This window comes from Rhineura floridana, chromosome 1 (genome assembly GCF_030035675.1).
Source record: "Rhineura floridana isolate rRhiFlo1 chromosome 1, rRhiFlo1.hap2, whole genome shotgun sequence".
In the NCBI taxonomy this organism is placed as follows: Eukaryota; Metazoa; Chordata; class Lepidosauria; order Squamata; family Rhineuridae; genus Rhineura; species Rhineura floridana.
The window spans coordinates 42,113,459-42,128,386 of NC_084480.1; the positions used below are offsets into that span (position 1 = coordinate 42,113,459).

Below are 14,928 nucleotides of genomic sequence, written 5' to 3' on the forward strand. Positions count from 1 at the left end.
ATTTGAAAAAAAATTGCAACACATTCAAGTAGGAGCATTATAAAAGCAATACTAAAGATTACAGATACCATAGCAAAATACAATATCCAGGCCAGCATTACAAGAGCCTACATAAGAGAGTCTTTCACCCTAAACCACAGTAGTTACATGGATATAGACATGAACCATGTATACATAAAAGTATCCTCACTAATCAGCTTCTTCAGTAATCTATTGTTTTGCTAATTTTTCAGCTAAGGTGAAACCAAAGAACACAATCCCTTCAGTGAAAGCTCTACAGATGTCTAACAGCTCCTAGATATCTCCATTCTGGCTGCCACTAGAAGAAATGTTATAAAATCCTTATGAAGCACCTTCACACCAGTATATATTGACAAAAAGTCTGATAAAGGAGCTTTTGGAATTGTTTGCATTGTTACACTGAATATGTGCTCCAACACAAGATCCCAAAATAAACTCATATTAAAGCAGTGCCACGATAGGTGCATAAGCATTCCCCTAACGTCACAAACTAAATTACATAAATAATAATTTTATCTCCTAAACAGATACCAATAATATGTTCCCTGATGGAGGCTAAAATTGCCTTAAAAAGCACCTTTTCCCAAATATTGTCCCAGGGGGTGTCAGATATATGACTCACAACTATTCTTGTCAAATATAGATTTATACCATTTGGTATAATAAAAATCCTTAGGCAGTTAACATAAAACCCAGTGACATCAAAACACTGTGGTTTTAGCTATCGAATGATGCATTCAGAATATTATAAATCTTAGGAATTATCCCTTTCTGGTGATCTATTTGTTGAAAGCACTCCCTTTCCGATAGAGGGAGGGACCTGTGCACTCCTTGTCTAAAGCTCATGGAAGGCTCTGGGCTGGAAGTATTTGCAAGTAGCTGAACCCTTGGGTTTGGAGCTGCACTGAAACCCACTCTGTGCAAAGCAGCTTGTCCTGTTTGAATAGATTCCTTATACTGCAAATACTGGCTTGTTCCCACTTTTTGAACTGCCCATATTTTTCCTCCCTTGCAAAGAAGACAACTAATGGAGATGAATGTCTTGTTCCATACTTTCCAATGCATTAATGTGGTTTTAAAAAATGGGCTGTCAATCTTCTGCAGCACTGACAGTGATAAAGAACTAAAAAGGAAGGCTAGCAGTCTCAGGCTTCCAGAGACATGCTCAATTCCTGGCTTTTGATTATTACTGGAATGATCCCTGGTCTGCATATAGATGATTTTAATTAATACCCTAGATCATTTGTCCCTGCAACTGCTGTACAGATAATGCTACTGGCAATGCTACTGGAAGAGAAAATTAAACTTTGGCAGAAACATATTTTTTATTGCAGAGATTCTACCTAACCATGACAAATTTAAAGTATGCCAAGAACTAAGATCCTTTTAAAACTTTTTAAGAAGAGGGTCATTGTTATGTTTTCTTAGTTGACTTAGGTGGTGCTCAGAGGTGGCTGTTATCTCACAAACAAGTTATTCAGATATGATTTTTTTGTGGGCGCAATTGGCAAGCAAATATCCACACACAACTGTTCACAGCAGTTGGCAGAGTTTGACTAAATATATCTAGGCTGTTCTTTTGTCCCTTCCCTCAATAACCTCTTCCCCACCCTCCCCTACCTTTTAAAATTCTGTGCATACACACAGGTATCTCTGTGCACACATACTTTTGGAACAAATCAGAGGGAATGCCAATGAGAGCAAAAGCAAATGCCCCAGTCTTAGTTATCATGTTTCACAATGGCAAAATAAAGGCTTCTGCTTGGGGTGGGGGGTGTTTTGTTTTTTAATTTTTTAATACTGAGGTCTTGTGCAAGACTGATATTTGTCTGACTAATACCCAACAAATAACAAAGAAAACAGTGGCTAGTAGAGTTACCAGGTCTCTAGTTTTCGGCCGGAGTCTCCGGTTTTTTGGGGCCCTTCCGGCTCTCTGGCTAGCACCCCATAATCTCCAGACTCTCAGCTTCAATTAAAAAAAATTAAGTTTCTAGGTGGTCTGGTTCCCAAGATATACACCAAAACGTCAGCCGCTGCCCCCCGCAACTGTTTAATCTATTTAACTGATACGATGCTGAAGTTGGTTCCTAGTTCCCAGTTCCTTATTTGCTTGAAAGTTCAAAAAACTAAAAAAAAAGAGTTGACAACTACAGCAACTTCAAACCAAACTTAACATGTCTCTGAACCCCAAAATATATGTTGGGGTACCCTGTATGATATATCACTGTGATCGGGGGACTCTCCCCATCAAGAATAACAATCATTTAGGCTTCTGATATTATCATAAATACATAATGATGTCATAAAATAATAAAAACATAAGTAACTGGGGGTGCCCACCGCAAACTCTGCTCTGGGACAGGACAAATCATATACCCCAGGAAAAGGGAGGGTGTCCTCTACGAGATGCCACTGCGTCCCGCCTGGCCCAGAGCTTCTGCAGGGCGCAGGGCACGGAAGAGGGCATCTATGCAAAATCAAAGCAGACCAAAACATACAGGAAAAAATAAATAACTGGGGGTGCCCACCCCAAAATCTGCTCTGGGACAGGACAAATCATATACCTCAGGAAAGGGGAGGGTGTCCTCTATGAGATGCCACTGCGTCCCACCTGGCCCAGAGCTTCTGCTGGGCGCAGGGCACGGAGGAGGGCATCTATGCAAAATCAAAATGGACAGAAACACGTAGAAAAAAATAAGTAACTGGGGGTACCTTCCCCGAAATCTGCTCTGAGACAGCACAAATCATATACCCCAGGAAAAGGTAGGGTGTCCTCTATGAGATGCCACTGCATCCCACCTGGCCCAGAGCTTCTGCTGGGTACAGGGCACAGAAGAGGGCATCTATACAAAATCAAAGCAGAAAAAGACATACAGGAAAAATAAGTAATTGTGGGTGCCCACCCCAAAATCTGCTCTGGGCCAGGACAAATCATACACCCCATGAAAGGGGAGGGTGTCCTCTATGAGATGCCACTGTGTCCTGCCTGGCCCAGAGCTTCTGCTGGGTGCAGGAGAAGGATGAGGGCATGAATCTTCTTACTCTTACTCATTTCGCAGACCTCTTTCTGAAGTGAAGGGTCAAATCTGTAAAGAAGTTTGGAGCAGCTACATTAAAAGATAAGGGCAGGGCATTCCAGGCAGGGGATTGCCAACCCTGCTTGGATATGGATGTCTTTGCAGAGGATCCCTAGTCAAGCTTTACCAACAGCACAATCCAAACTTTATCTACTCAGAAGTAAGTCCTATGGGGGCTTAGTCCCTTAATACGTGTGTTTAGAATTGCAGCCTTCAGGGGCATCCATCTTTACTCCCAAATGCTCCCATCTAACATCTCCACAACACTAGGCTCCTTTCTTTCTACAGTGACCTTCTGGTGACTGGCCTGGCCTGAAGGCACTTAAACCCTTCTTGCCGAAAGCAAGTAGGCTAGATTAAATGTTCCCTACCCAGGCTCCATCTTTTAGCTAAAATGTCTAGCTTAATTTCCAGTCAGATTTTTTTTTAATTGTATGCTTCAAGCAACTGTGATTGATGCATAATGTATCATGCTTAATGACACCATTCGGGCCCACCCTGTGACATCACTCGGGCCCACCCCGTGACATCACTCCAGCCCGCCCCTAAAATCTCAGGTTTTGGGATGCATCTGACCTGGCAACCCTAGTGGCTAGCCTTCTTTTGGAAAATACACATGGGTGACTGTTGGAATCATAAAGATTTGGGAGGATCATGTTGGTGGGTAAGAAAGAACAAATATCCTCCATTTATTTTGCAAAGCACCTCATACTTTAAATAGTAGCCTTCTACATCCACTCCCATCAGCTGAATCTGTACTGTGAAAATCTCCCTTATAATCTGCCTCTATATATGTGTGTGTGTGTGTGTGCACGCGCGTGCACGTGTGCATGCACATGTGTGTCCAATTAATGCCAATTCCAGACATTAATAAGGACAAGTGCAAACCAGATTGGGCAGACTTCAGCTAAAGCATTTATGTCTGCATTTATTTAGGCTGTATTTCTTAACAAGATCCAAACCTGGAAGTTTTATAGAAATCAGGCCCAGAGTGAGGATTCGCCCAGAGAAAACCAGGTAAAGTCCAGATTCCTCAACTGGAATGTGATGTGAGTGAGAGCCAGCTATCCACCCCCCCACTCCCTACTGCCTTAGTTTCCCACAAAATTTGTTTGTAATAAGCACACACATGCACACTAACATACACAAGTAGATAAAAGCAGGGAGTTGGGTCTTTAAAACACCCCTCCCAAAATGAACTTTTCCATGAAGTTCATTTGCCTAGACTTTACACTAAACTGAAACAAAGCCTACGTACATATAACTGTTTTTATATATGTAATTGTTTTATATATGTCATGTTATGTTGGAAATTGCTTTGAAATGCCTCATAAGAAGCAATTCATAAAATGAATAAATAAAACTGTATTTGCTGACATTCATCCTTTGTTAACCTCCTCCTACTCTTTTTGTTTCTTCCACTGTTGAAATTTAGACTGTATGTTCCTCTGGGCGAAGATCAGTCTCTCTCTCTCTCCCTCTCCCTCTCTCTCATGTTACTCTGAAAAGTGCTATGTGTTCTGTTAGTTCTGTATAAATAAATACTCTGGTGGCTTAGATCCAAAGAGCCACACTACTAATACTGCATGCCCAAAGGAGCTTTGGACTCATGCCACATGACAAACCTGTTTTGAAACTGAAGCAGTTTATAACATGTCACAGGGGCTTTCAATGCAAAGGCGGGAGGGGAATGACAACTTCCAGTGGGCACACTGAAGACTGCAGGCAAGCCAGAAGTAGCACTTTGGATCTCAGCCAAAATAGATAAAAGCCAGTTCCCACAGTTCCTTCACACCAACAAACGGAGCCCAGGGCTATGCAAATAAATGTGTCGGCCTATGGAGAAACAAGCCAGCTCCTAAGTAAACAGGTTGCAATATGGAAAAGCATGATTGGGGGCGGGGAGCTTTGTGGTGCTGATGTACTCCTTAGCCATGGTTAAGACCAGTTGTGGCAATTCATACAAAGGAAAGCAGCTGAGGGAAGACAGTGTGTGGCCCCTGGACTGTCCTGGTGAGGGGTAGACTGTTATGACTGCATCTATTATAAAGTAGTTACTCTGCAGGAAGAACATTTATCCATAGAAGATATTTTTAGACAAATAAGACTGCTTCCAGCAAAGTCAAAATATTACCTATTTACCTGACACGCAGGATCTGGTCAAAGTGTACTTTTATGTATTGCTACTGTGAAGCATTTACATTTCAAAACACTGTTTTCAGTTATTGAAATGCTTTAAAGGACAACATAAAGGAAATTGCAGATTGCATAAAAACAGATGAAATGATATCAGGATACTGTTTTAAGTGACCTTGTAAAACCTGTCTTCAGCTGTCATATGTACTTAAATTTAAAAAAAAAATCAGATGTGCTATATCAAATACATGCTGTCAGTATCTCACTTTGAATAGCAAACGTAATGTTAACATCATCACTGGCACCTTGCCAAAACCTAGCTGAAAATGCTTTAATTCTCCATTTAAACGTCTGTATAACAAAGCTAAAGCAGATGTTTATTGTGACAAGATGTCACCACCTTATTTCATCCATTCTTACAACTGTAGATCGTTGTTTCTGCTCATTCATGGACAGATAGTTATAGACTGCCAAAGTCAAAACTGAGTATAATTTTAGCAGGATGGCTATGATGCAAGCTGCTGGCAAGTAACAAACTGAATACAGTTAATTCCACTCATGTTTTGGATGCTTTTTTACAGACAGCTTCCTAAACGTAGGAGGCAAAAACTGCCAACCATTTAACATAGACAAAGCTACTACTTATGCTAATAGCATCTAATTTCAACTTCACACTCATTATCTAGAATAGGAATAGATCTAAAATTCAGGAACATAAGCTATAGCTCAGTTCTAATGTTTTCTTGTATGTGAACTCCACCTATTTGCATGTGATAATGCACATGTCAAAATGTCTCTCTCTTTAAGGGCCAGTTCACATAAACATGTATATTCACCTAAACATGTGTACAAGTGCCACTGAAAAGCACTGTATCTGAGATAAGAAGGTTTCTGTCTGTGCTGTTTGATCTGTGATGGCTCATTCACATACGTATTCACTAAAAGACAAAAAACCTTGCAGTTTAAGATCGTACCTATAGCCCACAAATCTTTCTATCAAACTTTTAAAAGCAGGGGAATTGGGCAGCTACAGTGAATGCACCAGGGGAGCAGGAGACCTGACCTTCTCTCTGAGATATTGAACTGCCCTACATATTTGTCAAAATGCAAACACAATTTGGGTTGGTCATTCACAGTCCAATCCACTTCCTGTGTAGCTTGGAAGAATTTGGTAACATGTGCCTCTGAGCATATGGTGAGTGGTGGCAACATCTGCAATCAGCCCAAATAATAGAAAGAAGACATGTGCTGTGCTGTGCTGATCTTGTTTTAGCAGGGAGGAAACAACATTATTAAGACAGTTGATATAGTTCAGATGGTCACTTTAATTATGTCTGATTTACTTTGCAATTTTAGTGAAGTTTCTTATAGGAAGGGAGGGGAGGTGATTGGGTGGGTTGGCACTGGGCACAGGGGAAGCCCTTCCTTTCTAAAAGGAAAAGATTGTGAACAGTATCATTGCTTTTCAGCATTTCCCCCACCTTTTTATTCTAAGGCAGACACATGTAGCCTCCCACCCAAATTTAAACCAAAGCTGTCCCTGGCCACATCCACACCAGGCCTTTGTTTCACTTTGGGCAGTCATGGCTTCTCTCAAAGAATCCTGGGAACTGTAGTCAGTGAAGGGTGCTGAGAGTTGCTAGGAGACGCCGTGTTCCCCTCACAGACCTTCAATCAGAATGGCTGACTGTTAAACCAGTCTGGCTGCTGGAGCTCTCTCAGTGGAACAGGAGTCTCCTCTCAGCATCCTTCACAAACTACACTTCCCAGGATTCTCTGAGGGAAACCATGACTGTCTCAAGTGAAATCAAAGTCTGGTGTGGGTGTGGCCCCCTGATTATGCAAGCTCAGCAGCTGTGAGTCTAGTTTTTAGAATGCTGACAGTTGGTTCTTACTGAGCATGCCCAACATTATCATAGGGTTCCAGCCAAAATTTCTTAAATTAATTAAACATCAGCCAGGCATTTTTTTAACTTTTAAACTGCAGAGGATAAAGGTCAGAGTATGGGGCAAGGTCAGTATAAGGATTACAGGTACTCTGTGAACATGGCTGATATTTATTGAATTTCAACAGATTATGAGAACTATGACAGAAAAAAGTCCAAAAGGGCTCTGGGGTTTTTTTCTTTCTTTTTAGACTTTGACTGTTTTGTGTATCGCCATGAACATTTACAGGGTTGTTAAGCCAGCGTTTCTGAGTTCAGGACTGTAAGTTTTGCAAGGTTTTGTTTTGAAATGAGCTTATGGGAAGCAGCAGAATAACATGGGGGTATTTTCAATTTAACATTGCGGAATGTGAAAAATCCCCACTGGCTATAGTATACAGCCACTCTTGTGGCTGTATAATCTCATCACAATTATGCAGCAACATACATGCCTGTGTGAACTGGTCCTAAATGGTGATATGACACTGAATTAATTTGAAGTCTGTCCACCTGAATTTATTGCATGGCAAAAGTGGAAGAAACCACAAGTTCCAGTAATCTGCCACTTGTAATGAAATAAGAAATAATAGTGAGATATTCCTTGCAACAGAAGAACTTGCTGTAAGTGGAATCTGCAATAACTCTGAATGAATAAATTCTCTAATGAGACTGGGAGTAATATGATACATGGGAAGCTATAACATCCTTTTGGTTGCATCTGTATTGCGTTACTTCAGACATACATTTTGTGAACACCTGCAGTTTGACCAGTTCAAAAGCCAATATCCACACTGAAAATTCCACCATAAATTGGAAAAAGCACTTATGCTGGGCTCAGATAGTCATGCTAAAGTGGGCTTCTTTAAAATTCAAGGGTGCAAACCATTGTCTTTCCTGAAGAGCAGGATGCCCCCTAACAACACAATTCAAAACTTGCATTGGGTGATGGTTTTGTTTGGTTTCCTGAGGTATAAAATGGGGGTATGCCTTCTTGGGGTTTGAGGTTATCTGAGTATTCCTAGGAACATGGATCATATACCTTCATGCTTTTTGTATTGATTTGTATGAGGAAATTGATGGGTTTGCAGCAGGCATTTTTTAGCTTTTGGTTCAATTTCCAAATTCTGACTCCATAGGGATGAAGCCAGTAATAAGTTTTCCTTAGAGGATTAAAAATATCCAATTTTAATTAATAAACAGAAATAGAAGAATCTTTGGCTCTACAAAATAGTTAAGTGGAATTGTGATTAAGGAACACAATACTTATCGCTAAAATACTAATTTAACTTCAGGCGAGTGCTCTCTATCGAGTCTACTCAGCGGCAACGAAGACAGCAAAGAAAGAATACTTTGCTGCTTCCGTTACATCTTTATTATGCCATCCAGCAGAGCTATTCTTGGTAGGAGGTAGTAGAACCAAATATTGCTTGTTGTGACTTGTTTGCAAAGCATCTTGAGGAGAAAATCACTTGTATCCACAGAGACCTTGACTCCACTGTTATAGCAGATAAGTGTCCAGAACACTGTCTAGTCCTGTTGCATTGGATGAGTTTCAGTTAGTAAGGCTTGAGGACATGGACAAAGTGCTCAGTTCAGTCTAGCTGACCACCTGTGCTCTTGCCCCTTGCCCTTCATGGCTGACAAAAACTAGCAGGGAGGGGGCAGCTGGCTGGGCCAGGGAGATTAATGCTTCCTTGTGTGTGTGTGTGTGTGTGGGGGGGGTGATCCATGACTCATTAAAGAAGGGATGGTAAAACCATTCCTTAAGAAACCCTCATGGGCCAGATCCAGGCTCTCTTGGATGAAACTGATTTTCTAGATCCATTTCAGTCAGGGTTTAGACCCAGTTTTGGCACAAAAACTGCCTTAGTCACCCTCTAAGGTGACCTCTGTCAGGAGAGAAAGAAGGGTAGTGTGTCCCTGTTAATTCTCTTTGATCTCTTAGCAGCTTTCAATATCATTGAACATGGTATTCTTTTGGAGCGACTGTCCAAGTTGGGAGTGGGCAGCACTGCTCTGCAGTGGCTCCAGTCCTACTTGGATGGTCATTGTCAGAGGCTGGTGCTTGGCAAATAATGTTTGGCTCCATGGAGCCTTCAGTGTAGGGTCCCACAGAGTTTGATTTTATCTCCCATGCTGTTTAACATCTACATAAAACTGTTGAGTGGGGTCATCCAGAGTTCTGAAGTATGTTGTCAGCAATATGCTGATGACACACAACTCTTCTTCTCCTTTACATTTGCAGGTGTGGCACTGGATGTGCTAAATCCGTATCTTGCCTTGGTAATGAACTGGATGAGAGCCAATAAACTGAAGCTTAATCCAGGCAAGTCTGAGAAAGTGTTAGTGGCTGGTTCTCTAGACTGGATGGATGGGATGTAGCCTGCTCTGGGTAGGGTTGCACTCCCTCTGAAGGAGCTGGTATGCAGCTTAGGGGTACTTCTTGATCCATTACTGTTGCTTTAGGTTTAAGTAGCCTCGGTGCTGCACAGTGCTTTCCATCAGCTTCGATTGATATCCAAGCTGTACCCCTAACTGGGCAATGACAGTTTAACTTCTGTTGCTGTGCTCTGGTAATCTCTAGGTCAGACTATTGCAATTCATTATATGTGGGACCAGGGGTGTAGTCATCTGGGGTCGCAGGGAAGGTGTAGACCCCTTACTTTTTGGGAGTGGGTCCCAGCAGGGTCCCTATGTCTCCAGTGCTCTACAAGCCAATCAGCCTGAAAGAGGAGCATGTTGGCCACTGCGAAGAATCTTCTGGAAGCTTTTGTTGTTGTTATATGCCTTCAAGTCGATTACGACTTATGGCAACCCTATGAATCAGTGACCTCCAATAGCATCTGTTATAAACCACCCTGTTCAGATCCTGTAAGTTCAGGTCTGTGGCTTCCTTTATGGAATCAATCCATCTCTTGCTTGGCCTTCCTCTTTTTCTACTCTCTTCTGTTTTTTCCCAGCATTATTGTCTTTTCTAGTGAATCATGCTTTCTCATCATGAGTCCGAAATATGATAACCTCAGTTTCATCGTTTTAGCTTCTAGTGATAGTTCTGGTTTAATTTGTCCTAACACCCAATCATTTGTCTTTTTCGCAGTCCATGGTATGCACAAAGCTCTCCTTCAACACCACATTTTATTGTCTTATTCTTGCTGAACTTCATCCTGCATTCATCTCTTGTAAGACACTGAGAGCTCACTTTATTGATAATCTTAGACAGCTGTATAATCTGAGAAGGGGGTGTGGCGTGACTATCATAAAGGGACCTTGTACTTCTGAATTTGCCACTACACTATTGTGTGTGGCTCTCTTTGAAGACTGTTCCGAAACTGCAGCTGGTGCAGAATTCAGTGGCCAGATTGTTGACTGGAACAGGATAGTCTAAACATATAATCTCAATTCTGGCACCACTGCATTGGCTACCAATTAGTTGCTGGGCTCAATTCAAAGTGCTGGTTTTAACCTATAAAGCCTTATGAGGCTCAGGGCCCCAATATCTCAAGGACCATCTCTCTCCATATGAACCAACTTGGACCCTGCAATCATCATCTGATGTCATCTTCATGTGCCCCCTCCTCGGGTGGTAGCAATGCGAGAACAGACTTTTCCAGTGGTGGCTTCTCACTTGTGGAATGCTTTCCTCAGGGAGGCCCGCCTAATGCCACTTTCCTCTTTACCCAAGCTTTTGGCCGTTAATTTGAAGGGTTTCAGGTATATGTGGCCTCTTTCAGTGGGATGGGATCTGTAAGACCTGTCTTTTGTCTGTATAGATATGTTTTTAAGCTTTCATTGGTTGCATTTGTTTTAACGTAAGTTGCTTTGGGTCACTTTTGTGAGGAAAGCAACTGACCAAATAATAAACAAACAAACAAACAAACAAACAAATAAAAGCAGCTACTTAATAGCTAAAATATTAGGTTTTGCTAATAGTTTTCTGCATATTATTGTCTTTTTAAAAATTATTTATTTATTTATTAAATTTATATCCCACCCTTGGTTGCAGTAGGAGCCCAGGGTGGCAAACAAAACACTAATAATACTCTAAAACATCTTAAAAACATCTTTCTTTCTTTCTTTCTTTCTTTCTTTCTTTCTTTCTTTCTTTCTTTCTAGATTTCTATCCCGCTCTTCCTCCCAGTAGGAAACAAAACAAAACATCTTTTTAAAACACATCTCTCTTTTTTGCATTAAATATATTACAAAAGCAAACTCACCTTCCGTGTTGGAAATGGGAGTACTATCACATTTGCTTTCACACTGCTGCATTGATGGAGGCCGTACAGTATCTGGACAGTCACTGGATGCTTGCCCAGTATATGAGAGACATTGCACAGTTCTCATCTGCTGCCCAAGACCACACTGTGCAGAACACTGTAAAAGATGGGATATGAAATAAACAAAAAAGAGAAGACAAAGGTTGTCATATTTTAAGTAATAAACAGAAAAGCAACATGTTGAACCCATTCACATGCACAAAAGAGAATGCTAGGTAACTGATATTATGCAATAGTGTCATCAATGCCACACTGTAAAAATGTCAATTGGGCAGTGTGTTCTACTTTGATAATTAATAAGGACCCACTTACTATTATACTTCTCTCTAAGCAGCCTTTTTTAAAGCCAGGGATCACTTCTTTCTATTTTTTCACAAAATATCCCCAGCTGCCAGCCCTGATATGCTGTCATTTGAAAGCTGCAACTGACCATATGGACATGCCTGGACCACATGGACATGGAAAGGGGGACATGCCTGGAGACTATAAAAATATAATCCTGATTTACATAAAGGATAATAACTACAGTATTTCTGGATTCTAAAAGAAGCAGCCATTTACATTTTATCATTTTTAATATTTTTATTTCTATAGCATACTGGCTAACATTTGTCATGAAATGTACATTCATATAATACATTTTCCAAGAAATTTTTCAGAGTGTGATTATTTGATTCTACTGATACATGGATTTTGTCTTCTGCAATTGTGTGCAAATGTTTCAAAATATGGGAACCACTTATAGTTTGGACATAACACAACATAACATAGGCAGCTGGGATGGGAAGTGTGCCACTCACTAGCAGACACATTACTGGGAGAACAGGTCCTGTGATATTTTCAATTCTTATACTACAGGCACATTACAATTGAATTTGAAAGGGCCATGCTATATAATTGACCACTCTGAGTGACAACTGTGCATTTATTACATAAGATGATTTTTTAGGAAAGGCCTGAAGTGAGCAAATCGAAAATATGCCAATTAACATAATAAGGGAAGTGGCTTCTTAGTCTATTTCTTAGTTATATTTGGCCAAATTGTTGTAATGCAAATAGTAGTTTGCACTTCACAATTAGTGCAGAATATTATGACTATCAACTGGGGTAGATACATAATGAACAGCTCGATAGGTAGCCCCCATCCCTTTAACTTTACTGGGAATGAAGTGACCAGTTTTTTTTTTTGCAGTTGCTTTTTCCACTAATTGTAGATCTCTTGACATTTCTCTGTTGTGTGGAGTCTACTCTAGAGTAGTCTAGACTGTAGTCTCTACTTCCCAGAACCTTTGGGGACTAGCAATAAGCTCTACTTATTTCAATGGAACTCTTTTACACTAGGAAGTGAACTGAAACTGATATCATACATGACAACTTATGTTTTTGTGGCAAGTTGTGATCACTTAAGTTACTTTTTATCTAATACACTGTCATGCAAGGCAAACAATAATTAGTACAAATAATCACTTTTTTTTTTTGTTACCCAGCAAGTCTGCATGTATTACCTGTCCCCAGTCTCCAGATACCCATCGTGGTGGTGGACATCTACCCAAGCTACAACGCATGCGAACTGGTGGCTTGTTTTCTTCCTGGCAATGTACAACTGGAAATGTTTTTGAAAGGTCACTGCTTTTGCAGAGAACAATACGATGCTTGAAACCAGGACCACATTTTGGAGTACACTGAAAGCAAGAAACATAAATATGAAAAATGTAAATGTGAAAAATTAAATAGCCCCTACAAGGATGTCCCAAGGGCCATAGGATATATTGATTCTCTGACCTTGGAGAGGGAGATCTGATGTCAGATCCTCCCTCCCTGCTGCCACTGTAACTTCTGCAGTCCTGGCCCCATGGACACCAGTAGGGGCAAAATGGGGGAGTTGGGCAATTTGGGGGGTTGTTCGGGAAGGACCGGAGTGGGATAGAGGCTAGTTCCAAAAGATTTCATGCCTTTCTAGTCCCCCTAACACAACCCCAAGCCCAGTGGAAATTTACACCAGCTCAGGAACTAGTGTGAATCTCTCCCCTCACTCCAATGGAAGATAGTTTTACTGAAATGAAAAAAAGGGAAAGGATGGAAGACTTCAAGAGTGTTTCTGTGCCTTCACTTCTGTCCTGTAGGTGGTTAACTAGCAAGTGGTTAACTGCCTTCAGATTCCTCCCACCTTAAGTTTGCACAATAAATCATTTTCCTCTCAAATAAAGGTGTCCATTACATCTATAACTCAGGACCTACCCCTCCCACATGGGTCACCAGAGTTCCTCCCTCTTCCCCCTACCGGGCTTGTCAGAGCTCCTGCCTCCTCCCCACCCACAGGGGTCTCCAGAGCATCCCCTCCCTCCAACAGGGGTCACCAGAGTACCCCCTTCTCCCTCCACAGGGAATTCCAGAGCTCCCCTTCCTCCCCACAGGTCATCAAAGGTCCCCCTTTTGTGAGCATGACACTTTCAAATATATATATAAATAGAAAGAAAGAGGTTTAAGCTGCAACCACTACTATGGCATCCATTGGTTGCTTCCACACTAGCTCTTTTCTCTGGAATGGCCATCCTTTGTTAATTTAGTTATTATGGAGAATCCAAATTATTACTTTCTACATTTATATCCTCAGATTTACACACTTTCCCCTCCCTTCCTCTGGTGCAGCTGCAACCAGATCAGAAGCACCCATTTCTCTTTTATGCTAGCTGCATTTACCCATTATGTCATAACTCGGGAAATTCTGGTTAGTTTAACGGTATGCTGAATACCACTCCCCCCCTTTTTCAAGAGAATAATGCATTTTATGTATTTTAAGCATTTTAATTTACTGTAATGTTTGTGTTTTTATTGTGTATTTTATTATACATGTGTGCAATTTTATTGTAGCCGCCCTGAGTGCCCTATTGTAGGGTAGAAGGATGGGATAGAAATATTTTAAATAAAATAAATAACCAGACTGAGTTCCCTGAATTCACATTTAAGAGTAAACTCCAGATTTCATCATCAAACCTTTATGACATACTCCTATACTTCATTTACACAATTTAGAGAGCTTTGGGATACAAAGTTGGGCCTGGCAACCAAGAGGTCTTCTGTATCTAAAGTTGTGGAGGGAGGAGGGTGAATTCCACCTTGTGGTTTTTCCCATTACAGAGTTGCAAGAACACCTGCCCTTGGCTGACTTTCTCTTCTCCTAAAGATACAGGATCAGTCTCAGGCCAAGAACCTGGCAACCCTACCTACCTCACATGGCTGTTGTGAAGATACAGAAGGTAGAATTAAAATGGCTGCAAAAGGAAACAAGGGCTGCAATCCATGTCTACTCAGAAGTAAGTTCTATTGGGTTCAATGGGACTTACTCCCAGGTAAGTGTGTACTCATACACATTTGCTTGGGAGTAAGTCCCAAATCCAATGGAACTTACTTTTGAGTAGACATGTATTGGATTGCAGGTTAGTCCTTATTTGATTGTTACGTGCCTTCAAGTCAATTACGACTTATGTGACTTAC

The 14,928-nt window shown here is 41.1% G+C and overlaps 1 protein-coding gene across 7 annotated transcripts in view; it reads right to left on the reverse strand.

Moving 5' to 3' along the window:
* The window catches only part of ADAMTS6 (ADAM metallopeptidase with thrombospondin type 1 motif 6), a 241,066-nt gene that overhangs the window by 4,343 nt on the left and 221,795 nt on the right, over positions 1-14,928 (reverse strand). For all 7 annotated transcript variants that reach the window (XM_061619209.1, XM_061619173.1, XM_061619218.1 and 4 more), the window contains 2 exons: positions 12,939-13,115; positions 11,374-11,530 (listed from right to left, as the gene is read on the reverse strand). In XM_061619209.1, the coding sequence (XP_061475193.1) occupies positions 11,374-11,530; positions 12,939-13,115 (334 nt within the window). The remainder of the gene's footprint in view (positions 1-11,373; positions 11,531-12,938; positions 13,116-14,928) is intronic.